Source organism: Meriones unguiculatus, chromosome 20 (assembly GCF_030254825.1).
Source record: "Meriones unguiculatus strain TT.TT164.6M chromosome 20, Bangor_MerUng_6.1, whole genome shotgun sequence".
Lineage (NCBI taxonomy): Eukaryota > Metazoa > Chordata > Mammalia > Rodentia > Muridae > Meriones > Meriones unguiculatus.
In genome coordinates this window covers 60,135,574-60,160,492 of record NC_083367.1, presented here as the reverse complement: position 1 = coordinate 60,160,492, position 24,919 = coordinate 60,135,574, and the positions used below count along the sequence as shown (strand labels likewise).

Here is a 24,919-nt window from a genome sequence, read left to right as displayed (position 1 = left end):
GATGAAGAGCCCCATTTTATTTAATGCTTCTGTAAACAAAGGTCTGTTCAATTTTATGCCAGCATACCAAGTTTGGTGTTGTAAATTTACTTTTTTGGTGAAGGGGTTCAAAAAATTATCCTGTTGCATTAACTATCTAGTTAAGACCTTGAACTTTTTGTGACATTATACAAAATACAAAAATTTGAAAGCTTTTTAAAAGAGTTTATTTAAACTCTAAATGAAATGGCCCTGCTGTTGAAATCTTTCTTTTTCCCCTGCTTGCATGTTTGCACTCATGTTTTTTCCGCTATTTCAGTTCCCTTGTGAGTTCACAGAGATCAGTGGGTGAGAACTGTTTTCAGCCTTTGTTCTCCCTGTCATGGATTGTGGCATAATTTTATAAGCTGTATGAGAGAGTAGGTTTTTTGTTTGTTTTTTTTTTTAATATATAATTTGAGATGACCTAAGGTTTACATGTCATTTATCTGAACATATCATATTTAGAGCATTGATTTTTTTTTTTTTTTTAAGAAATTGAATTTTAAAATCATAGCCAAAATTCCCAAACGTAGGCAACCCAGTGAGTTAGCAGTAATTGCTTTATAAATGGCTGGCTTTAATTGTCATGAATTTAGCAGTGGGACTATTTCTTTATTCTTTTCGTTGTTCAGTAATTCCTAACATTCTGGAAACATACTTAATCCAGGGAGTTTTCCTTAAACTTGAGCCAAAGTTATGTTTTGGAAATACACCAGAACTGTTTCTGTGGACTCCACTTAATTACTTTCATTGAATCTTTTAATTGGAATGTTTTCTTGTGGGCTTGCATGTACCTTTAGTCTCACAAATTTTTTAAAGTGGATAATATCATCAAAATTATGAATAATATAACACTTTAATGGTCTTGTTCATTTTTTTTACAGTGGGTTTTATTTTTGCATTATTTTTAATAATTTTGGGGAAACGGGAAGCTGATTGCATTTGGTTGGTATGCTTTGACATTTTTGTGTGATCAATGCATGTACTAATGATTTCCTTTTATTTTTCTTCTGTCCTGCTTTTTCCTTTCTTTTTCCTACTTCCCTCTCATTTTCTCATGTTTTATTACTGCTATCTCTATACTTCTTTCTAAATTTCTTTGCTTACTGTAGCAGCCCTTGCCTTTTCTCTTGCAGCAACTGCCCAGGCTGCTCCAAGGATCATCACTGGGCCTGCGCCTGTCCTCCCACCAGCTGCTCTGCGTACACCTACGCCAGCTGGCCCTACCATAATGCCTTTGATCAGACAAATACAGACCGCTGTCATGCCAAACGGAACTCCTCACCCAACTGCTGCAATAGTCCCTCCAGGGCCTGAAGCTGGGTTAATCTACACACCCTATGAATACCCCTACACGTTGGCACCAGCTACATCAATCCTTGAGTACCCTATTGAACCCAGTGGTGTGTTAGGTAAGTATGATTCCAGTACTAGGTGGTTAATGAATTCCTAAATTATAGTACCCCAGACTTTGACACAGTGTTTACCAATTTTAGAGAAACAATATATGTTTTGATTAGGAAAAGTTGGAAATGAAATATTCTTTTATTTCAGTTCCTCACAAGGGTTCTCCCATTAAGTAGCTATACTTTAATTTGTTTTAATTTACTTTAGTACCTTGGAATCTCTCTAAGTACACTTGCCATGTATACTTTCAACCAAATGATGCCTTTATTAATTAGATGACTGATGTTGTTGTTGAGTTTTATCTAGGCTATTATTGCCACTTTATCCTAATGGCTTCATCAGCTCCACCTCCCAAAATTAGCTTTATTTTGTCTCACAGATTTACTTGCTCACTGAATTTTAACGTACTATCAGTATTTTGAGATTTTTATTAAATTTGTTATTTGGATGTATTTAAATATTGATGATCACTTAAAGGATGTAGTTAATAGTTGTAGTCTTAAGAGTTTTCAAGTCTTGGTGAACATAACCAATATTCTATAATTTCTATATTACTGTGGACAAGATGACCACACACTAACTTACTAAATTCAGTCATGTTGAAGGTAAAAACTAAAGTCATTCAAACTCTCAGGGGTTTACATGATCAAAGCAATATTCTTGAAACAGACATTACTGATGCCTTTTCTTTATAGAGTGGATTGAAATGCCAGTCATGCCTGATATTTCAGCCCATTGACTTGCTGGATGAAGGACTAGAGTACAGCAGCTGTAGAACACGACCAGTCAGTGTGGAGAAACCCCACTGTTTACCAGACAGAATTTTGAAACTTTTTTGTGTATGACCTTGGTGCTGTGTGCCTGCTGTTGACTTTTAGGACTTTGAACTCTTAAAGCTTCCCTGCCCCCCCTCCCCAGCTTAATATTAATTTGAAAATTTTTAGTGAACTGGACATTAAGATTTAAACTTGAAAATTCATTGTTCATTTAAAGAAAGACAAAATACTCTGTATGTTATCTGTGTGTGTGCATGCACTTAGGTGCCTTTTGTTTATAAACATACATTTTTATTGTATATGTTTTCTGTCTAAATCATTGTATAAATAATTATAAGTCAGAATTATACCACAGAAATGTTAGTGAGAGGCTGTGTTCTGTTGCACATTACTTGAAGCATTTTTTTTAAATAACATGTAACCTATAACCTTATTTAAGTTTTCCTTTCTATTAATACTCTTTCCTGTGGCCCTGTGCATGCTCCTTCCCCAGAACTCCTCTCTGCTGCACTCACAGCATCTGCTCCTGAGGAGTTAGGACTCTTGGCTTCCAGCTGCTGCTCCTGACTGTTAGTACAAGAGCTCCTAGTTTTACCAGATAGAATTATATTTCTATGCAATCTGCTTATCTAAAGTGAAAAATAGATTCTCAATCAGTTTACTGCTTAGAGACAGCAAGAGGCACTGCTGTAAAATTTCTCATTGTAAAGCAACATGCTTGGTTTGGTTAAGAAATTTATAATTATGAAGGCTTGATTTAAACCAACAAAATTAAGAGCAAAATATGCAGATACCCAATTAGCATTTTTAAGGTTCTCAGTAATAAGTACTAAGTGAGAAAATATTCTCATTGTTATTTCTTGTTTTGCCACCTAAGCAGTAAAACTATGATATTGGCCCTTTGGAGAACTCAGGAAATTATTTTAAATTCCCCAGTTACAGTAAATTTGCACACAGATAACATGCATGCTATGTAGCAAGTCTCACATTATTTTAAAATAAGCAGTGCCCTTCAAAACAGATGCAGACATGTGTGTTGGTGGTAGTGAGGAGATTGGTATTAGCATCAAATCTTCATTGATGACTAATGTTTAATTCCCTTCCTTTTATCTTTAGGTATGGCTTTCCCAACGAAAGGCTAAGAATTCAAGAACGGTCTTAACCGAACCCTCATCAGATCTGAATTTAACAAATGCTTAGTCTCAGCAGCCTCCGGGAAAAACCTTAGCCTAGCAGTCAGTGACTTACTTGCACTTTTTGCACATAGATATAAAGTAAAATGATGCTATTAATTTGGATTAGTCTGTAATACTGCAAAGCAACGGTAATTTATAAAGGAGTGTATAGTAGTATACTGACTGCTAAGTGTACTGTACTGTTTGCTTTACTAATCACCTAATTCATTGCAGTTCATACTTATTGACTCAAAAGTTTAAAACCACAATCTGTAGGCTTTAAGAGTTGCTTTTTAAACCTTTTTTAAGTGATAAACTCTGAAGTTAAGGTTAGCAAATAATTGTCAGTATTAAATGTGGCATTATTTAAGTAGTCCTGCTGCAAGAAAGGCACTTCAGTGAATATGTGACTAGTAAAGCTCAGCTGTGTCTGGATCAAATAGAGCTCGTGAGATACTGTGACTTGGGGACTGTAAATGAAGGGATGAAGTAGGTGGAAGGCCATGTTTGAAATGAATGCAATATTGATAGATGCATATATACAATACATACTACAGTTAATTTTAAAACTACTGTGCCTTAACGTGTTTCTTAAGCTTTTGTAGTAAGTGAACATTTGAGATCCATTTTGATAAACCTGCTGTCGATGTTTCCCTTATGTATGTTTTCTAACTTTGTCTTGGTAATTGCAATTTAACTAGGTGCGGTGGCTACTAAAGTTCGAAGGCACGATATGCGTGTCCATCCTTACCAAAGGATTGTGACCGCAGACCGAGGTTAGTTTAGTTCTGCAGTTCTTGTTTATAAGCAATGTGCTGGGTGTCCATAAAGTTTGCAACACCACACCTGATGGAAAAATGTAACTGTTTACCTGCACACTGTTTCTTTTCCTTCCCTAAATTAATTTAATAATTGATTGATTTAAGGCTGGTTTGTGGTTTTGTTTATGATTTTTGTTTCTTGGTTTGGGTTTTTACCCCTCCCCTTTATATTTTAATTTATTAAGTCTATTACTGTGTCCTAAGATTTATTCCCGTTAAAACATAAATTAGTCAGCTTGGGGAGCTATTAAATTTTTACATTACCTTTGCAATTTTTAGTAATAATTGTTGCTAAAACTTACCCTTTAATTATTCTGAATATTTCAGTTGGTACTGCAAAGTTAATTGAACAGATGATGTTTTCATGGGAGAAGTAAAGAAATTTTGCTTCTGTGTAATTTGGAGAAAACTGAAGATGTAGTTTCCATTTTTCTCTATAATAAAACATGAGCCACTGCATAAATGTGAGGGTACACATGTCAAGTACTTAGCTAAAAATCAATAGTCAGGCTGTGAGGGTAACTTTCATGTAGGTGGACACTTCATAAATTAGAAAAAGAGCTCCCTCGCACTCTATTCTCCTGCCAAAACGGATCCTTTGAGCTTTGTCATTTGCTGCTAAAATACAGTACCTGAGGGTAAACTATCCTGAAGCTCTGTGGTATGTGAGATCCAGCTGTTTGGATATCCTTTTTGACTAACCTGTGACTGGAAAACAAGTCTTCATTTTTCTCATTTTCATGTAACTTGTGCCCTATATATGCCCTTGGACCCATTTTTAAATTATTTATGCTTATTTGAGGAATGGTAGTTTCGGTTTTTTGACATTGAATTGTGTTTTACTTTTTGTGTGTTTTTTTTGTTTGTTTGTTTGTTTGTTTTGTTTGTTTTGTTTTTGTTCATTTGTTTTCAATTGCAAAATTGGAATTCCAAGAATAGTAGAAAAGGACCTAGCTCACTTCACATGATTACCCTTGAATTCCCATCATAAATACTGGACACAATTGTTTTGTGTATTGGAAATAAAATGCCTTTCCAAAGACATCAGTATTTAATATCATATATACTGAAAGAGTCCTGAAAACTTTAGCTAACATACACTTTTTTTGCAGTGGTTATTCATTGAACAAAATAAATTTTTCCCTCGGGGAATATCTATAATAATAATATTCTGTGCAGTTGTGCCAAATGTAAGCACATCAGCCATTTGATGAGTCACTTAGAGATGAGGAAGTTAGATGGGGGAAAGTCATTTTAGATGTGAGCAGTCTCGTAAATAATTTGAAGCTATATCATACTGCTAAATTATAAAATAATTATCTTACAGAGTGTTTTGATTTTGAAGTAATTTTTCCTCTTAGATTTTCTTTCCCTGTGTTTCTCTTAGGAGATTTTACATAATTTTGTTAACACAATAATCCTTTCTCACTTTGTACTCCAGAGCCTTCAGATAGTTGAAAATATTAGACCAAGATCTTATTATATTTGGAAAATGACAACACATTCCATGCATGGCTCATCTGTAGCCGTGCTTATTTTGAATAGTTCTGTTTGTATTCAGAATGCAATGTCAGCAAACCGAAATGCCTTTATCCTTCCTCCCTTCCTGGCTCCCTTTCTTCTTTTTTCTAGAAACAGATCATTTTTGTATACTGTCACCATATATACTCATTGGGTCTGAGGGAGATGACCGAAGTCCTTGACTTACATGATTTTATGATACTACTGTTTTCTCTACTTTTTAAAAAAAATCCTTTAAAGAGAAGATTACTATTAGCATTCATATGATGCAAGGAAGCAGCCCAAGGACATATAACCATGAAACTATGTGAGCATTTAGACTAGTTGCATGGTCGACAAGTATCTAGTTGCTTACTGAAACAACCTTCATACTTATTTCAGAATCGGTTTGAAACATAAAGACCAATTTACTTTATAGTTGTAATAAACTATAAGTGATTTTGCACAGTTGACATACCTGTGTGTACTGTAGCAGGCCAGGACATGGCAGAGGATGAATTCTAGATATACTAGATATGATGGTTTGCTTTGTTAAATATTCCACACTCAAAAAATAATCAGAAATTATCCAAGTAATGATTTGACAAAAGCCATTACTTACCCAAATTTAAGACTTTGAAACAGCCTTTTTTTAAAAAAAAATTTTTTTTCTAAATAAAATTCTGCTTCCTTTTAAGAAATTCAGGGAAGATTTGATTATATTAAAGATACAGTATTTTTGTAGTATTTATAAACTGTTCTAATTGATAGACTATAGAAACCATTTTTGTCATACAAAGGTATATAGGTCTATTATATAGAACATTTAAACCCTGTGAACATTACACCTACTAGGTTTGATATATGGAGTGGCCTAGAATCTAACTTTGCACTGAGCATCTTTTCATTCACATCTCTCCTGCCTTTGTCTCAATGGCAACAGTACAGAAAATTCTGTCAAACCTCAGAATATAGTAGAAATAATTAAGCTGTTGAATGAGTCTTAAGAATCATACTACTGTTAAGTGGACCAAGTTTGGTGAAGTAGAATGTGACAGGTTGATTATTAAAGAAGGAGCTACTTAAGGACATTTGGAGTGATAACTTTTCCACTTGAGAACTACTTTATGTTTTACTGTAATTTTTTTAATTTTTTTTTTGTTCTTTTTTGTTACTTTGCAAAAGAAAATAGTATTTACAGGTGGCTTTTAAAATATAAAAATATAAAGCAGGAATGTATATGAAATGTCAGATTTTATTGTATTTGCAGAGTATTAGCTTTGAAATTGAATAAAGAAAGCTGTTTGTAGTTTTAAAATGCCTTATTGGTATCAGTTAGAAATTTCTTCTATTTTTTATGTACTTAGAGTTCCTTGAGGTATAGAATTTTAAATGGCAGGATTTTACAGTGTTTACATGCAAGTGCATTTTATAAGTGTTCTATATGTGTAAATTAGTATTTTCAACTGGAAATGTTGGCTGGTGCAAAAGGCCTGGCCTTTTTCTGGTTCCCATGATGTTGCCTACACTGCTAGACTACAGTATTGCTTTGTATCATGAGGCCAAGAAATTCCATGTTGTTTGTAAATAGAATAATTGAAAAAGCAATAAACATTTATTGAACAAAAGAAAACTTGTTTGGCCCAGAGTTTATGTTGAACCAAATTGTTCATAGCAATTTAAATTTCTTTAGATTCATTTCTGTTAATCATCAGTTATTAATAATCACATCCATCATTAATAGTTGCTTTATTGCTTGCATCTGAGAGAATACTAATGCTTAATAGCAGTCAGATACTCATAACTGCACTGACTGTTCAAAATTCTTTATACCAAACCTATTCACCATTGTTTTCCAATTTCCTTCATTGACTGCTACTAACTATTAGTTGTTAGCTGTATTTTATTTCTATTTTTTTCTGTTAACAAGTTGGGTTTTTTCAAATTATTTTTGTGGGAGCGGGCTCTTCTTCATTTGTTCAAATCATGATATAAAATTGTCATGATTTTTATTGTATTCTGTAGATGGTGTCAATCAGTTTGTCAGAATTCAACATGCTTTTTTTTTTTATTAGTTGTGATTAGTTTTTCATGTTGTCATTAAGCCGTCACTAGCTGAAACTAATCTCTTCTCTATCTTTTCTTTTCTTTTTTTGTTTTGTTTTTTGTTTCTAACCACCCAGCCGCCACCGGCAACTAACCTATGACCTTCTGACCTCTGAACTCTTCACCCAATGATGACCTGACCATGCCTGCCTGCTGATCAGTTAACTGGTAATCGCCTTTGCTTGCCTGTCGTCAGTGCAGCGAGCTGAGGCACTTGTCCGTTCGTCTTACCATCTAACCAAACAAAAGACAAAGAAATTGTCCTCCAACTCAGCTTTTCCCCCCCTGTTTGGGTGAAAGTGGTTCTAGAACCTGCACTGAATAGTAGTAAAGCAATAAGGCCCGATTCATCCCACAGCACTGATCATCTTTCAATGCCCCACCCCAAGCGAACGGTAAGAAGGCCTCTCTTAAGAAAGGGAGACAGATGGCCCTAACTACTCAATGACAGAGGCAGTTACTGTGAGAGACTTGTAGGAATCTTTTTCTTCTCATAGCGAAGTCAAAGCTCTCTCTGAATGTACTGTGTGACAATGCATCATGCATGAACCTTCGGTCAGGGATGTCATTGGTGAAGTGACTTCAAAAGTATTCAAAATTTGACATGCTGTTTGTTTAGTCACTACAGTGCCCTCAAAGGGCAGAAATTGCAGCCTTTTTTATATTGCCTGCCAAAATTTGAAGTATTAGAACAAAGTGTGCCATGAGAGAAAACTTACCAAGGAGTTTTGAAAAGTAATGCAAAGAACAAAACTGCGACACTATTTTTAAAAAGTTGAGTATCTGAGTTAAAATTTCCAAATCTTTATTTTACACCACCTTAAAAATTGTACGAGAACAAGGTACATGCATTATGTGTCACATTACTGGGCAAACTGTTCAAATATTTTTTTTAAAACCTCCCTGTATAGAGAATATCATTAAGGATGTAAAAGCCATGCTTGCCTATTTGCTGTATACATGTAATGAAATTGTAGATAAAGTGTAGTGCATTGAAACAAATGAACAAAAAGTAGATACTTTTACTATACAAGGGTGCTGGTGCAGAAAAAAATATATATATTTTTGGAAATGTAGCATTTTATACTTTCAAGTGTTATAAAAAAAAAGAAAAAGAACAAAGAAACCCTTTATTTCGTTAAATGATTTTTTCTGGTGGTTGTCAAGAAACAAAAGACCAAAAGAGCCTTTTTGTCTTTCTTTTTTATTTTTTAAGTATTGGAATAAGTCTAAAGAAAAAGAAAGTGCCTTATTTTCCTTCATGCTCATTTAGTCAAGTGTCCTGTAAGATCAGCTCCTCCCTCAGAATAAAAGTTAATGCATGTTCCTCAGTCGCCCAGTATGTGAAAGGAGATATGAGGGGAGACAAATGAGTTGATGGTCTAAATTATATGATTTGTGTCATGTTATCTTGATGCCAATTTGCCAAATCTGATACTGTGAAAAAAAAATTTGATAGCTTTTCTAATGTCTGACTAGTAAATTTTAAAATGTCATTCTTTTACAAATCATAATTGAGTACTTTCGGTTATTGCTGTCTTCAGTGTTTGCCCAAAGGATTCTGAGGTTTTAAAAAAAAATTATGTGAGATCTGAACATCAGTTTACAGACAAAATTAAATTAGAGCTTTATTTTATTTGGAGAAGAGGGATATAATGGATTTTTTTTCTTATTAATTGGAAATTAGTAATGCCTAACAAACTTTTTCACAAAAAATGAATCTTCGAAATTGTTTATTGTGGAAAAAGTGTTAAGTAGCCACAATTTAGTAAGTGGTGTGGAAAGCTAACATCACAGTGCATACAAACGCTCAGCTACATTCCTTTTCATCTTCAGTTTCTCTCATGAAGTTCAAACAGTTTTGTAGTTGAAGCAGTTTGTATGCAAAGCCTACATCTAAACACTTGAGTTAATAAGTCATTAACCGCTCAGTACCAGACATGGCAAATCTCAAGTGATGGTGGACTCCTGGCTCATCAACTCATGCCTCTTCCATACCCTCCTGGCTTCACAGTCAAGGTCAGCAGGAAAGCTCATTGCTCACCTTCATGGTGACCTCTCCATTATTCTGTCTCAACTTGGAACCATTTTCAGTTTATTTACTATGCAATAGACAGTCCTTGTGTTGTACTCAGCTTTGGTTTAATGTACCACTGCTTTGTCTTTCTGTTAGACATGTGGTGGTTTTGATTTATTTACTATATATGCTGTGCCATTTTGATTTTTATTTTGTTTGGTTGGTTGAATAAATTTGCGACACTCAGAACACTTGAGGTGATAGTAAAAAACACAGTACCAGTATTTGATCCAGCCTCATCTCAGCTGTGTTATACCTGGACATTTTAGATGTTTATCAAAGGTCTTTTATGGGGAAGAAAGTAAATGTGTAAAACAATAGACGTGTGACGTTTATGAGTAATACTGGCTCTGAACAAACTTTTGAAAACTTAGTTGACAGTGTTTTGAGTCAACTGAAAAAAAGCATGACTTTTGGAATCTCTGAATGCCTTGGTTCTCAGTATTATCACTCTATTGAATTTTTTTCTTATTAAAGTATGTAGTTTTTAAGACTCTTTTCCTGACAGTATTATGTAATTTTTTAGCGTGGGTAGATGGGAGTGTCGCTTGTATGTGACCATACAGCTGACATGTATTTTTTGTCTATTCTTTATTATCTTAGTAGTTTCATGCTATGTATGTACCATAACCAACCTATTGCCTATGAGAAACATGTAAGATAATGTATTTACAGCCATTGTTACAAGTTTATAATGTATTTTTCTATCTTGTTTTATATGTATGTTATATAACATTCAAAAGAATTTTTTTCTTGATTGAGAAAAGGATACAAAATGCAAAATCCACAATTTTGATAACTGAAAATTGCCAATTGTTTTGCAGTACTTTATTATATTGGGTGTCTTGTCTTTCTTGAGCTTTTAGTTAGCTGATGAATGAATACATTAGACACTTCTGGGTTTTAGTTGGGATTTTACATAGCTTGCATTTTAATTCTTTGGTTCTTTGCTGTTTCTATTAACCCATAGCATTATTTTAATAAATGTTATAATACCAACCTACTAACTCTGGACTGTGTCTGTTTATTAACCTTTACGTGTTTAATGAAAATAAACAGAGATAAATAAAGTCTTGAGTTCCTGGACTAACACTGAAGAAGGTGACCACATATAACATAGTGTGACTTGTTTTCTATGTTGTTTGTCAGCTGACAGTTGTGCACTGCTAAAATGGCTTTGGGTACTCTGGCCTTTCGCCTTGGATAGTAGGTGCTAGTGGAGATGGGACAAAACAGCATCTGTTTGAGTCACTCTCCTAGTCAGGCCATTGGCCTTTCAACATCTGCGTTACTAATTCCACACTTTATTTTTTCTGCTCCAGAATAATCCCTCTTTACTCACAGCATAAAGAGTCAAGAGATTTACTGCAATATACCCTGAGAAACCAGTTTGATTCGCTGTTGAACCGTTTATCTTAATTTGTAACAACAGGTTATTTTTGGCCACACATAGTTATGAGTCAATTGATATTTTCCCTGTGTTGTTTGACCAGCAGCTCCTATTAGAGTTGAATTAAGTCTGCTTCTCTACACTGTGCAGCCCAGTCCTATCTCTACCCATCTTTACCCGTCAGTGTATGAGCTCTTCTTAGGAAGTTTGTCCCGTATCCACCTTCAGAGCCGCCTAGGCAACTACACAAGAAGCATGGCAGACAGGAACACTGTCATTTGACGTGTGTGTGGTTAATTTCTAGCATCTAAGTAAGGCTAATTTAATATATCTAAGATTCTTTGCTGTCCCGTGCTTCACTTGGCTGCACTCTGTAGAGGAAATTCTTCTTTAGCACGTAAGTCCATTGTTGTGTGATAGATTCATAATTACCTTGTCTGTGGAGGAAAAAACAAAAACCCTCTTAGAATGAACTTTGCTTTTGTAAGTAATGCTTTATATTTTTAAATTGTGCTTCAGAATCCTTAAAATTAAGGCCTGAGTTATATCTTTGTGAAAGGATACAGTTATATTATTTTGTGCATACATGACACTCAGAGTAGTGAGACTAGTTTAATTATCTTTGATCATTTTTAGTCCTGTACACATGAAGTAATTTGATAAGAGGGAGAAGATCACATAGTATCGTTGGGTAGACAAGTTCCCACTGCCATAACAAGTATGTTTAGTGCTCTATGGGCATTTTTAAGATGCTGTCATTCTGTTGCTGCACGAAAACTCCCATGGTAATTTGTCACAACTGTTGATAAAAAACTGTATAGTTCTATATAGTTTCATAATCTCTGAATTCTGTGCATGCAGTCTTGTCCCATTTTCAGTGAGGGTACTTCCTATTGAAAATGTTCAATGACAGTTTTACATGGTGCAGATAGCATTACAAGCCATATATTTATATAAGTGCAATAATATTAGACAGCCAAATTATTGGGATGGGAAAGTTCTAGTGTCATTTTATTAGTTGATGCTATTTGATGAAATGGTTATGTGTTTTCCTTCAAAAGGCTGGGGTAATATTAATGTACTCAATAAAGCATTTTTTTTCTTTAGGTAAGATATCTAGGGAAACATGAAAATTAAATTCACATCATTGTAGTGCAGCATCTTCATGTATGTATGAGGGAGTTGTTGAAATGGCCCTGTCTATTTAAAAAAAGTTTGTGTGCACATGAGAGGTATTTGGTTAAAGTTTTCTACTTCATTGATGGGTAAAAGCATATGGTGTGTGTGTGCATGTTTGTGTGCTCCCACAAGCACCCGCATGCAACAAAAACAAATGACAATTATAAGTAAAATTGCTGGTTGTGATTGAACTTCCTAACCGAGAACATTTCACCAATGAAATGTTTTGTGACAGGTGTGTGTGTGTGTGTGTGTGTGTGTGTGTGTGTGTGTGTGTGTTGGGGGTATTGTGTGCTTGTGTCACTGGAATGGGATACCTGGCTATTTCTTGATGACAGTTGTTACAGTGGTCTTAGCTTGTGATTTTTCATGGTAGAATGAAACATGCTGCCAAATTATCCATTAAGCAAAACTTACTCTCTGAAAACTTCTTGGTCTCTGACACTTTTAAAGTATATAGGATGCTGTACTTAATTGTCACAAATCATCTAATCCCTTTAAAGTGGGACTAATAGCTTAACCAATTAATAGACATACCATTTTAGAAATATACATGTTACTTGTAATATCTGGTTTCTTCTATATAAAGTTACCTAAATTGAATTGTCTTTATTTTAAAGAGACTTGATAAAAGTATGTATAGCTGGTGCTCAATGCTGAATCAAACTGGTTACACTGAAGCACAATACACTCCTTTCTTTGTTTCTGCTGCACTAATTGCCAGGGATTGGGAGAGGAGGAGCAGCAACTAATCATGGTAGGTAGATGTGGGTGGTGGTTGCTGTGAATTTTGACTGGAGAAATTGAAGTTCACATTACTTGAAGTTCGTTGTCCCCTGAAGAGATACCAGCCAGCATTGGGACAGTCTCAGCACCAGGGTAAAAGTTCATTTACATCTCTTTAAAGGTTGTATTATTAACAAAATTTTGAGCCACATATATTTCTTGTGGGTTATATTATATTCGTATGTATAAGAATCTTGAACTTGTAGAAATTGTATATATATGAATAGATATACATGTTTGTATATATGCATGTTTATGCATATACATTTATGTGTATATTAATAGATGTTCCCAAATCACACATGAATGGGAAACTGCAAACAACTGTATACAAGGTACAATAAAAGACTGGACACCATGCATGGCAATCTTTACAAGCTAAAAGTGTAGCTGACCCCTGGCACAGAGAAACAGCAAAATAAAGAGAACATTTTATTGATCCTTTAAACACTACATAGAAACTTAAAGAATCTCACATTATATGAGTTTTAGTATTTTTACAGATCACTGTTTAAAAGAAGGAAGGAAATTGGTACACTTCTGTGTTGGTGCTCCTCAGGTGGTCTGTGCATCCAAAACATCATGTTAATCTTTAAGAAGCATCGGTACAGTTTTTAGGTAGTTTTCTAAATGTCAGACTTCTTAAAAGAAGGCTGATAATATAGCTCAGTTGGTGGAGCTGCTAGCTTAGCATGCATTCCTAGCACAAACAAAAAACATTGCTTGGTCTCATCTATTTTGTCCAAAAGACTAAGGTCCATAGGTGGCTTGTACAAAGTGAAAAAATTGCTAAGATTTCTAAATGCCAGTAGCTTGACACTATTAAAGTTTCCTTTTTACATCTAAATTTCACAACTTTGTACTTTAAGCAACTTTGGTTGTTACACTTGCAAGTTCCTTTGTCTTGAGGATAATTCTTTTCATTCACATCCAAAGGCAGACTGACAACTTTGCTTTTTTTTTTTTTTTATTTTTTTTTACAACTTTGCTTTTTTGATAGGCATTAAAAGTCTAATTAGTTTTTTCACCAAATCTTCTCTTCAAAGATCACATTCCTCCAGTAGTTGTAAGCTGAAAATACATTCTTTGTTTTCCTTGACCCTCTTCCCCCCAAAAAAAATCTATTGTCCCCACTCCTACTCCTTAGGGCACCTAGAGTCACATGTGGGCTGTTGCATGGTTTATCCAGGTACAGGAATAGGATTTGTATCTTCAGATACTACCCTACCTTCTCAAAAAAAGGGGGTCATACTGTACGGATGTTAATGTCTTCCTCTTGAAATAAAAATAAGGTGAATGTCTGTGAGTTGGTTGAGGTTACTCAGCAGGTACAATGCTTTTCTTGCAACCCTGACAACCTGGATTTGATCCCTACAACTCCTAGTAGAAAGAACCAAAAACTGTCTTCTGACCTCAACGTGTGTGCCATGGCATGCAAACCTCACAAATATCACAGACACAATAAAATGTTTTAAAAAATCACTCATTCGTAAGAGTTTGTATTTCTTATAGTTAAGAACATATTAGAAGCGGGGTGGCATTTGGAATTTCTGTAATTACTGCTTTTTCATAAACTAATCTGGTTAGAAAACCGGATGGATGGGTGAATGGGCTGTATGATTTCATGTAAGTATATCTCTTGGGGATAAAAATGTTCTTAGTCTTTAATTCATGCCCTGCTTACATATTGATTACTTAGTTGGATACTGATTAAAGCATTACGGGGTGAACTGAATGAGAACAAAATGAGGAAAACAAATAAGTTTTCTTGCAGGACTGAGATAATCCTAAAACTTTCAGGATCACTCATTTAACTTTGAACTTGTGTGGCTATTGATAATGAGTGCAGCACTTTGGCTGCAGTTGAAGCATGTTTGAAAAGCTTCTTTTGTGCTGTAGAGTTCTAAGTAATGCAGCCCATAAAACTGAAACAGGTTAATGATAAGAGTATAAAGTTGGTTTAACACATTTCAAGTTGTCTGAAAGTTACCTTTTAGGATATCAGGATGGAATTGTAAAACTTGAAATTAGTGGGTGAAATATAACATGAAAGATCTGAAGCTAAGATTTAAATTATCTCTAAGGCTGACAGCTCAGCACATGAAGGCGCTTGACACCAAGCCTAAAATGCAGATGGTAGGAGAAAACTGACTAGGCAAAGGTGTCCCTTTATCTCTAGGTGTGCATGTGTATGTGTGTGCATATCTCAGAAAATAAGATCAGCAAATCAGACATACTGATCTTCACTCTGAATTACTAGTTCACTTTTAAATGGACTTGCAGGACAGTCCATTTCAAAAGAAAAAAAAAAACTAAGAAAATGTCGTATATCTAGAAGTAGTCTGCCATCAGTAAGATTTGGTGATTTAAAGTGAGATATTACCTTATTCCCATATTGTGCTCTGTCTCTGTTTATAATACAAGCAGGAGAAGAAGGAAAGTTTTTAACTTTTGCTTTCTGTTCTCCCAAGGAGTATGCCTTTTGTGAATTCTCGGTCACCTGTAGGCTCAACTCCACTAATCAGTTGGTATTCTGTACATTGCCAGCTGATTCAAGAAGAGCCATTTGTTTATGCTGAAGCTTCCATCTGGAAATATCAGGCCGACCTGTGCACTAAAAGCTCTTCTGTCAGGTAGTTTTCTCCAAACTGAGTGGTTCACAATTTCCACACAGGTCAAGTTACAACTGAAACATGATATCCCATTATAATGGAGCCCCAGCCTAAACCTCTCACTTAGGTGACCCAAAAGTAATTTATAGAAACAATTGCTAGGGCACACTAAGACTTCATTCACTCAAACAAGATTGTGAAAATAACTGATTTGGAGTGATAAACCAGAAGTTCACTACTGGGTGTGGAACTTACCAGGAGTGTTTTCAGATGCCTTTGTGCTCCAAGTAAGAGAGTACAAGTGTTTTTGCAACAACCCAAACCATTTGATTCTGACTTAACTTGTTTTGAAAAGCCATTAGGAGTACAGACAGGCCTCCAGAAGTATTGAAATGACTTGACTCTAAACATGAACACGCTGGGTTAGAAGTTTGCCCTCAGCATGAGGTGCCAGACAGCAGCTGCAAGGGCCATGGTGGTAGTGACATTACTAAACTGCTCTCATGACAGTTTTTGTCCACTAAGAAACAGGAAAAGTAGGGGCTTCTTTATACACCTCATACTGTATGATTTGTGTAACACTGTCATCTTCCTTGTGTGAGGGTTGGTTTTTCTCCTTTGAACCTAGGGAAAGAATGCCACCTTTAGTGTTCCATCTTTTGAGTCCTTTCGTCTGAGTGCTCATGATTCTGCCCTAATGGCACTTTTTGGTAGTGTGGATATTTTAAGTAGCTACTTTTGAGCTACGTCCCAGCCTCAAACTGCTTTTGAAGGGGTGGGAAGTACTTGTCAATCACTCAGAATTTGCAGTTAGAAGCCTAAATTTTTACATGGTTCATAATATATTTGAGTACTTTCAGAGCACTGATCTATAAGTAGGAATTGTTACTCTGTTAGCTAGCAATTCTGGACATGTAACTGCAACTTCAACCTTACAGAGACTGGAGAGATGGCTCAGAAAGTGTGGTGATTGATCCATAGTGTGGAGACCAGAATTTAAGTTTCTAGCACCTAAGTATGTAAATCCCAGGTGGATGTGTCAGCCTGCCTGCAGTCTCATTATCTGGGAGGTGGAGATGGGATCCTTGGAGCAAGCTGACTAGCTAAGATAGCCAAATAAGTGAGTCTGGGTTCAAGTGAAAGACCCTGCCTCAATATGTGGGGTGCAGAGAGATCAGAAAGACAGTTCATGTCAACCTCAGAAGACCACATGCATGCATACCAATATCCATATATGAATATGCACACATTCAGGCATGCATACACATAGGAATGGACATCACATACATGGGGGTGTCAAGGGAAGGTTTCTCGTGTAAAATGGGTACAATACCTACTTGCCTACTTTATAGGGCTTCTAAGAGTAGATTACATGAGATCAATGATCCTCATAGTATTTTGCCTAGCACTGAGGTCTGAATGTGAGCACCTGCTTTTCCTGTTTCATTCTGCTGTTAACTTGTGCTGACTTAAGGATGTGCATTAAAAGTGGAGTCACTGTAGGAGGAAGATTATACATTCATTTCTATCATGAGAGGATTAAATATGTCTTCCTAAGAAATGCATGCCTTTAAAGTTGCGCTGAGGCATATCCCACAGATTAAGTAACAATGTTTGACATCTGTTGTGCATGATCCACTTACAAGTCTCCTCCCACTTATAAAATTGTGATTGCCTTAGAAGTTACTACTGTATGATTATTTAAAACATTCACTTGTGCATGTGAAAATGTTTTAAATACTGTGCATGAAGTGACAGCTAAAAAAAACCATCTAAGAGCTAGGCATCACCCCATTACTACATGGAGACATGTTACCAAGGCATGTCTTCTGTTGGGTGAGTCTTTTGATAATATGCAAGTATGTATGCTAAGTCTTTGAGCAGTCACCAAAGGGACACAGTCCAGATACCTATGTGGTGCCCTTGGCCTCCCAAACAGCCAAGAACATTTGCGGAAATGCATTTCAAACATGTAGAGAATGCCCAGAGCTAAGTACTGTGCTAGCATGCTGAGGTGCTGTGGGCATGGCCTCTGTACCATCACCACTGTTCCTCACACTCTTCTTCAGTGACAACTGAAAGTCGTTTGTAAATGCTAATTCTAATGGAACCCAAGTTAAAAAGACAGATGAAAATAGAGAAGGAGCCTCTGAACTTCACAGCATGTTCCCTGGAGCCCCAAAGACAAAGTAAGACCTCACTATCTCTTTGTCTGTGAGAACACATTCTTGGCTTCCCAAGAAATGGATGGCTATGCTGTTTTTTTGCAGTGAGCTTTGCAAGCACCCCAAAGGAGACGCTGGCTTTTTACTTGGTCTTAGGAATCCAAACACAGGTGCTTAGACTTGCTAAGCAAGATTAAACTATCTCCCTAGACCCTAAGCTACCATGTCTCTGGTATAATGGCTAGTCGTATGCTAGAAACTTGTATAGTGTTCTTACTTCAATTGGTCACTATGACAAATATGACCATATTCAACTTCAAGAAGGAAAGGCTCATGTATTTCAGCTTCCTGGTTGTGATCTATTATTAAAAGAAGTCAGGACAGGAACTTAAGCAGGAACCAGAAGCAGATAAAATAGAGGGATATTGCTTCCTGGCTCCTGCACCGTCTCACGCTTAGTTAACTTCCTTATACAGCCCAGGACCACCTGCCCAAGAAATGGTGCCACCCACAGTGGGCTGTTCCCTCCTAAGTCAATAACCAACCAAGACAACCTCAACACACCTATAGGCCAATTTTGTCTGAGATCTTCCTCAGATAAGACTTCAGATGAATACAATTTGATAGTTAAATCTAACTAGGTCACATGTTTTACTGAGAAGTGGGCAGATATTTGACAGGGTGTATTCCTTTTTCTATGGCTGTTGTCACAAATGATCATGAATCCAGTAACTTAAAAGAGTCTTTAGGCTTTTGTTTTATTTTGGTTTTGTCTTTAACTTTAGGAATCAGAAGCCAATACATCTTGTATGGTTACTTACTGTCTCTGTTAGAGGCAGTAAGGAGGACACGAGGCTTGGCATTTTCAGGTTTTGTTCTGTCTGACTCTGACCTTCCTGCCTACCTCTTATTAAGACCCTGGTAATGACACTGAGTCACTGGATGCTGTCCAATAATCTCCCAGTGCAAAACACCTAAAGGAATCCCATCTGCAAAGTCCAGTTGGTTTGTAAGGTAGCATTCAGAAGTTTGGGGGTGAGGGTGTGGACATTTCTGAATGGTGACATTATTCTGTCTCCCATGGTGAGACAGAGAGGAAGGAAAGGGGAAAAGTATATATTTTTAAGACTAGCATTTAAAATTTTTAAAGAGAAACTTTAAATAAAATAATAGGCAAAGGAGAGGTGGAAACAGATACATCTGAGAAGTGGTTGTTATTCTCTTGTAACACAGGAAGCAGTGTCAATAAGGACACATTCTACAACTGTACTCATTTTCTTACAGTCTAAATCTAATTCCCCTTGATATGGACAGAATGGTGGAAAGCATGTGGTTGCAGTTCATTTCCCCGCGAGTTCTCAAGAGTGCCACCTCCATGGAGAGGTGCTTGTGACTCACCATTGCTCTGGTCGAGGCTTAGAATTTCCTTTTCTTGTTAAACTGATGCATGGGGTCTGTCTGACCTTCAAGCCTGACTTCTGTTAATTGACAGGTGAAGGAAAGAGCCTTGACCAAACCAGATGTCTTTTAGAGATGAAACGGAGAAAGCCTAGCAGGCCAAACAATCCTGAGAGAGTCCTTGTAGAGGAAGGCACTGCAATTAAACCCAGGAATTTATTTTTAAGCTCTTTTCTTGAGATTCAAACTTTCAGGAACAAAAAGCAAGATTAGAATATGACGGTTTTTGTTTTGTTTTGTTTTTAACTCACAAATAGTTTTAAGAATGACACTTTTTTTTCTTTTCACACTTGAGAAGGTGCTTTTATGGAGGCCTCTGATGAGTAGATCCTGGCATGTGAGTGCAGGAAACCCTGGAATTCCAGCTTCCTGGATTCCTCCAGGTTGTTCCTCCCACAGGGTTTAGTGCTCCCAAAGTGTTTGATGCTCCCAAATAGGAGTATGTAGTGCTCCCATGGTACTCAATGATCCCCTAGTATGATGCTCCTGTCATGCTCTGTACTCTCACAGTGCTTAGTGCTCGCAGGGTGCCATCAATAGTGCAAATAACCCAGTTGTTTTCTGGGAAGTTGCTTTGTTGCTTGTTAGGGTTAAAGGCTCCAGGTACTGCTCAGAGGTCAGCAGCCTGATGCTCTTGTAGGTGTGTTGCTTGTGCAAGTGCACACACAAGCAAATGCCCAGTCCAGTTGGGCTCAAAGACTGTAATTGTCAGCCTGATGGAATCAGCAGCTGGCATTGTTTCTTTAAACTTGTTTCATTTAATCTATTCAGTTCATTTTGATGGGTCAGAATTCCTGAGATGCATCAGAAGCAATCTGGTCTGCTGAGTGTGTGTAGAATGAGGCAGAGCAGGTGCAGGTTCTGCTGCTGTGGGGAACAGGGTACTCTGCTAGCCCAATTCTCATCCCCTGTACAAGCACAGAACTTCAATTGAACATGACATAGCCCACATCTGCGCCTTTCTTCTTAGGGTTGACCGGTGACACAGACAAGGGCCTTCATCCACACATCCATTTTTCCCTAATTATAAATTTTTTTATAGTTTGCCAAAAACCGCCTCTTGATTTCCTTCCATGGTCTTGGATCCTTGGTGAACTCAAGTTACCGAGTCCCTCTCTAGCTTGTTTCACCCTTCAGAGAGCTAAATAGTCCCTGCTATGTATGCATATATGAGGAATTTAGTACACATTCACTTAACCATTTTGCTCCACTACAAATACTATGGCAGTCATATATAATTGATGAAACTATCCTCAATTTTCAAGTAATTTTTACTACAAGAATATCACCACACAGCACCAAAGTAACCACTGAGGTGATATATCTGATAAAGACTTCAGACTACCAGAATGTTCTATTGTTGGAAAACAAGTAGAAAAGAGATAGATCAAAATTAAGGAATGCTTTTAGAAATATAAAGTTTCCAGTTACAAAAAGATATGAAATTGAGGTGAGAAATGGGACTGTAAATGAATCAAGGTTTGCACAGAGACAAAGCAATATGGTAACTGTGGACAGAAAGTTTTACACCATGGCAATGGTCTGTTTAACAATAACCGTCCCCTATGGATATTTAAGATCGGCTTTGAAGAGCATACACAAAGAAGGAAATCTACACATTTCCTTCTTTGTATTGCATAGTTCTAATAAAGAAGATCATGTAAGCCAGGCCTGGTAGTACAAGCCTGGAATCCCAACTACCTATTGCAAATTCAAGGCCAGCCTAGACACCAGCTTGAGTTCAAGGGCAAACTGAGAAACACGGAGACCTACTTTAAAATTAAGAGTTAAAGGGAGAAGGGAGTAGCGGCAGTGGTTAGGGAACATCGGCTGATGTTAGGACACTAGCATGCTTTGGGTATTGGGTTCAAACCCCAGTACCATACATATCAACATAGATAGATAGATATGGATTATATATTCACTTATAGAAGAAGACCTGATACTACTAACAGGACTGCATACAAACTTGAAGTTCAGATCCATGACCAAGTGCTCTTTTATGTCTTTTTATTTTTTAAAAAGAAAAAAAAATATTTTTTAAATGATGTGCATTGTGTTGTATCTGTGCATTGGTTTGAAAACATGAATGAAGGTGCCCTAGGAGTCCAAAGGAGGCCATTAGATCCCCTGGAACTGGGATGTAAGTGTTTGTGAGCTGCCTGGTGTAGGTGCTGGAAACGGAGCTCAGATTATCTGCAGAAACGTTGCAGCTGCTCCCTCCCACCCCACGCCACCCCTGTACCCATCCATACACACACCTCCCCTAACATCTCTTGGTTAGTCTTGTTAACTATTAGGAAGAAGTAAAAAAGAAAGCATGTAAATGTAAGAAATTGTTACAGAACATTTTTTTTAATTGAAACATTCACATGTTGAGGAGGTAAACTTTCAGCAACAAAGAGCAAGAAAAGAATTTTGCTTTTCCTTAAAAATATTTCATAAGTTATATATAGCATATGTGTGGAAAGAAAACATTAATAAATTATTAGTAGCCAGACTTCCTATGTTCTTTTCAAACATTCGGTGTGCACCACATTGTAGAGGGAGAACTGCTTTTCTATTCTAGTTGCCACATGTGGGGTTAGATTTTTGGTACCTTGTCTTTATCTGTTAGGCATGGGAAGGACAGAAGAGCACATCTACACTCCATGCAATAGAAAAGACAAGAGATACCCCAAAAAGCTGGAAGCTAATAACTGGGAAATGAAGGAGGGACCCTTGAGTTCTCAGAGGGATAGAGGGGATGCCTGGGAGTTCTTGGTTTCCAACTTCTGTCAATAGGTTGCCATGGTTTTTCTAACTTTTGCTTTCTATGATGTTTGGGAAATCCTTCTGTCTTATAACATGGACATTCCCATAACATAAAGAAGTTAAGACTTAAGCCAGGTATGGTGGCACATACCTGTAATCCCAGCACTCAGGGAGGAAGAAGCAGGTGAATCCCCATGAGTTTGAACCTAGCCTGGTCTACAAATCAAGTCCAAGACAGCCAAGGCTACACAGAGAAACCCAAAAACCAAAAGAAGTAGAAAAAGAAGAAAACAATGACTTCACCATAAAGAACAAACTTTAAATGGACTGTGTAGAGAGTAGATGAATATAGCATGATTTAGTTTGTGTACCTGGCTCTTTAAAGGACCCCCAGTTGACTCTATGACCTTCACTGCCCAAGTTGCCTCTTGGACTTCTGTGAATAGAAGAGGATATAAAAAGCCAATAGAGTCTGAGTAGTAGTCCAGCTGGCAGAAGAGTAGGGCCAGAGAAGATAGTTGGTGCAGGAAGAAAGATGATTACATAGGGCTAGAGTAGAGAAGATATTGAAGAGTGAAAATGAGAGACAGTTGAAAGTGAATTGGACTAGCAGAGAGAGAAAAGAAGAAAGTTGGTGATGCTTGTACCAGGAGGAGCTGAGCAGATAGGCTACATCAATTGGTATAATTTGAAGCAGCTAGTATTGAGAAAACTGGAAGAAGGGATGGTTTAAGCAGACTCTTGGGGAACTGAGGGAGGAACGGTTTGGAGAAACATTTAAAGTGGCTGGGCTTGAAGCTTGCAGGAGGGCTGGCCAGGGATTAAGAGGAACTGGTCATAGCTTGTAAGAAAATGAGACATTTTAAAGGAAAACACACATTTTTCAAATGAAGTCCCAAGTGAGCATATATTATTGATAGGAGCATGTCAAGGCTCACAGTGCCCCAGACTCATGAGACTGGTAAGGCCTTCACCATGTCAGGTTCAAGGGAACAGCAAGACCTTGTGGTCTGAGTGTGGATGTTAACTGTGTGCAGAAAGTATGAACCACAGATTCCTCCTCCAGAATGACTGCAGCCCAAGACTGTTCCCCTATAGAGAGCCTCTACTAGATGAGCAAGCCCACCTTCTCATTCATCTGTACAGAAGAAATTGGCTTAGTTTCTGTGCATCTCTGTCAGAGTGCATGGCCCATCAAGTCCCAGCTTTTTTGTATGAGTTTGTCATTTCTTCATTCCTCATCACCCCTGTCAGGTCAGTCCCAAAGTCATGCTCATCTCAATTACACTTTATGAAATAATCGCTATTCTAATTTTAAGCCCTAATTTTCCTGGGAATTGGAAGAAAATTCCTCATGCTGAGCCAGTGACCTCTTCAGAGAAATGATGACTATTTGAAAAGGGAACAATTGCTTTTTATAAGGATGGGGTTTAAAATGTTGGCATTATACTGTAAGATCATGAACCCTTTAACAGGTCATGACACTCCCACACCCAACAATTAATAATGGTTACCCTCAGTACAGGAGGGCAGCTTGGCATGGTCTCATTGCTGTCCCCTTCCTAGCGCTCTGAAACGAGCATCCTGTGAAGCAGAAGATGTCTATTTGTGAGGCTCAGCCTTTCCTACTTTCCCATGCCTCCATTCAGATAAATGCACATTTGATAAAAGAAAAGAGCTAGCATATCTCTTGTTCAGGGGAGCATCTTTTATTGTATCCAGTATCTACTAATTTGAATTGGCTTATGTTGTTTTTGGTCTACTTAAAATGAGCAGAAACATATTTTATTAGTGGCTTTTCAATTCCTTGTGACCAAACACCTGAGAAGCAATGTGGGGGAGAAGGGGGCTATGCAGGAGAAGCAGTCGGTTACAGGAGGGGAAGGCTTCTTCACAGTTCTACAGCCAAGCAAGAAGCACTGAGATTAGGCCCAAATGAGGGTTCAAGGCCTGACCTCTGACCTCCAGTGATCCATTTCTTCCAGCTAGGCTCTACCTTCCAAAGGTTCCACAAACTCTGAATGCCAAACCACCAACTAGAGACCAAGCGTTCAAACAGTGGCTTGTGGAGGCATTTCATATGCAAGCCACAACACAAACTTTGTTTCTAGTTTGGGCCTCAAAAATAACGTTATTCATGGCACATTAGTATACTTCTCCTGGTGCTATCATGATGCTGTTCATGTTTACATGGCAAGGAGGTGTGTGTGTGTGTGTGTGTGTGTGTGTGTGTGTGTGTGTGTGTGTGTGTTCTGTAGCTCTCCCTGAAAGTTTGGCTGTTTGGCTGATGTTTATGAGTGTTTATAAAATGGTGGTAGTCAGTGCCTTGTTTCTCTCAACCTGAGGAAGAAATGTAACAACACTGATCTGTAGCATAAAACAGACCTGTAAGTGTGGTTCAGATGTCAGGCAGATTGGTGTCTTCCTATGTAACAGCTCTGTGCTTTGTTCCTGGAAGGTCAGGCTATTTACTTACGATAGGCTTTCTTGTTGGTACCATTCTTCCTTTAATATCAGATGTTTGGTTTTTGTCATGGGTGAGAACCAACAGAGACTACAGAGATTCAGGAATCTGTTACATTTTGTATCCCTTTATACTTCTCCAACCATCACTCCCCTGTTTTTTCCATTTGACCTTTGTTCTAGTTTCATTCTCTTGTTGTGATGAAACACTGATCAAGAACACCTTGGG

The 24,919-nt window shown here is 37.2% G+C and overlaps 1 protein-coding gene across 6 annotated transcripts in view; it reads left to right on the top strand.

Annotated features, from left to right (window-relative positions):
• Positions 1-14,539, top strand: part of Qki (QKI, KH domain containing RNA binding) — a 133,361-nt gene extending 118,822 nt beyond the window's left edge. Inside the window, exons 6-8 of one of the 6 annotated variants that reach the window (XM_060373678.1) lie at positions 1,158-1,433; positions 4,081-4,155; positions 7,884-14,539. In XM_060373678.1, the coding sequence (XP_060229661.1) occupies positions 1,158-1,433; positions 4,081-4,155; positions 7,884-7,900 (368 nt within the window). In that variant the 3' untranslated portion in view covers positions 7,901-14,539. Of the gene's footprint in view, positions 1-1,133; positions 1,434-2,123; positions 3,949-4,080; positions 4,156-7,883 lie in introns of those variants that run through there. The other 5 variants (XM_060373677.1, XM_060373682.1, XM_060373681.1 and 2 more) reach the window with 5 other exon arrangements.
• Positions 14,540-24,919: the final 10,380 nt, after the last annotated feature.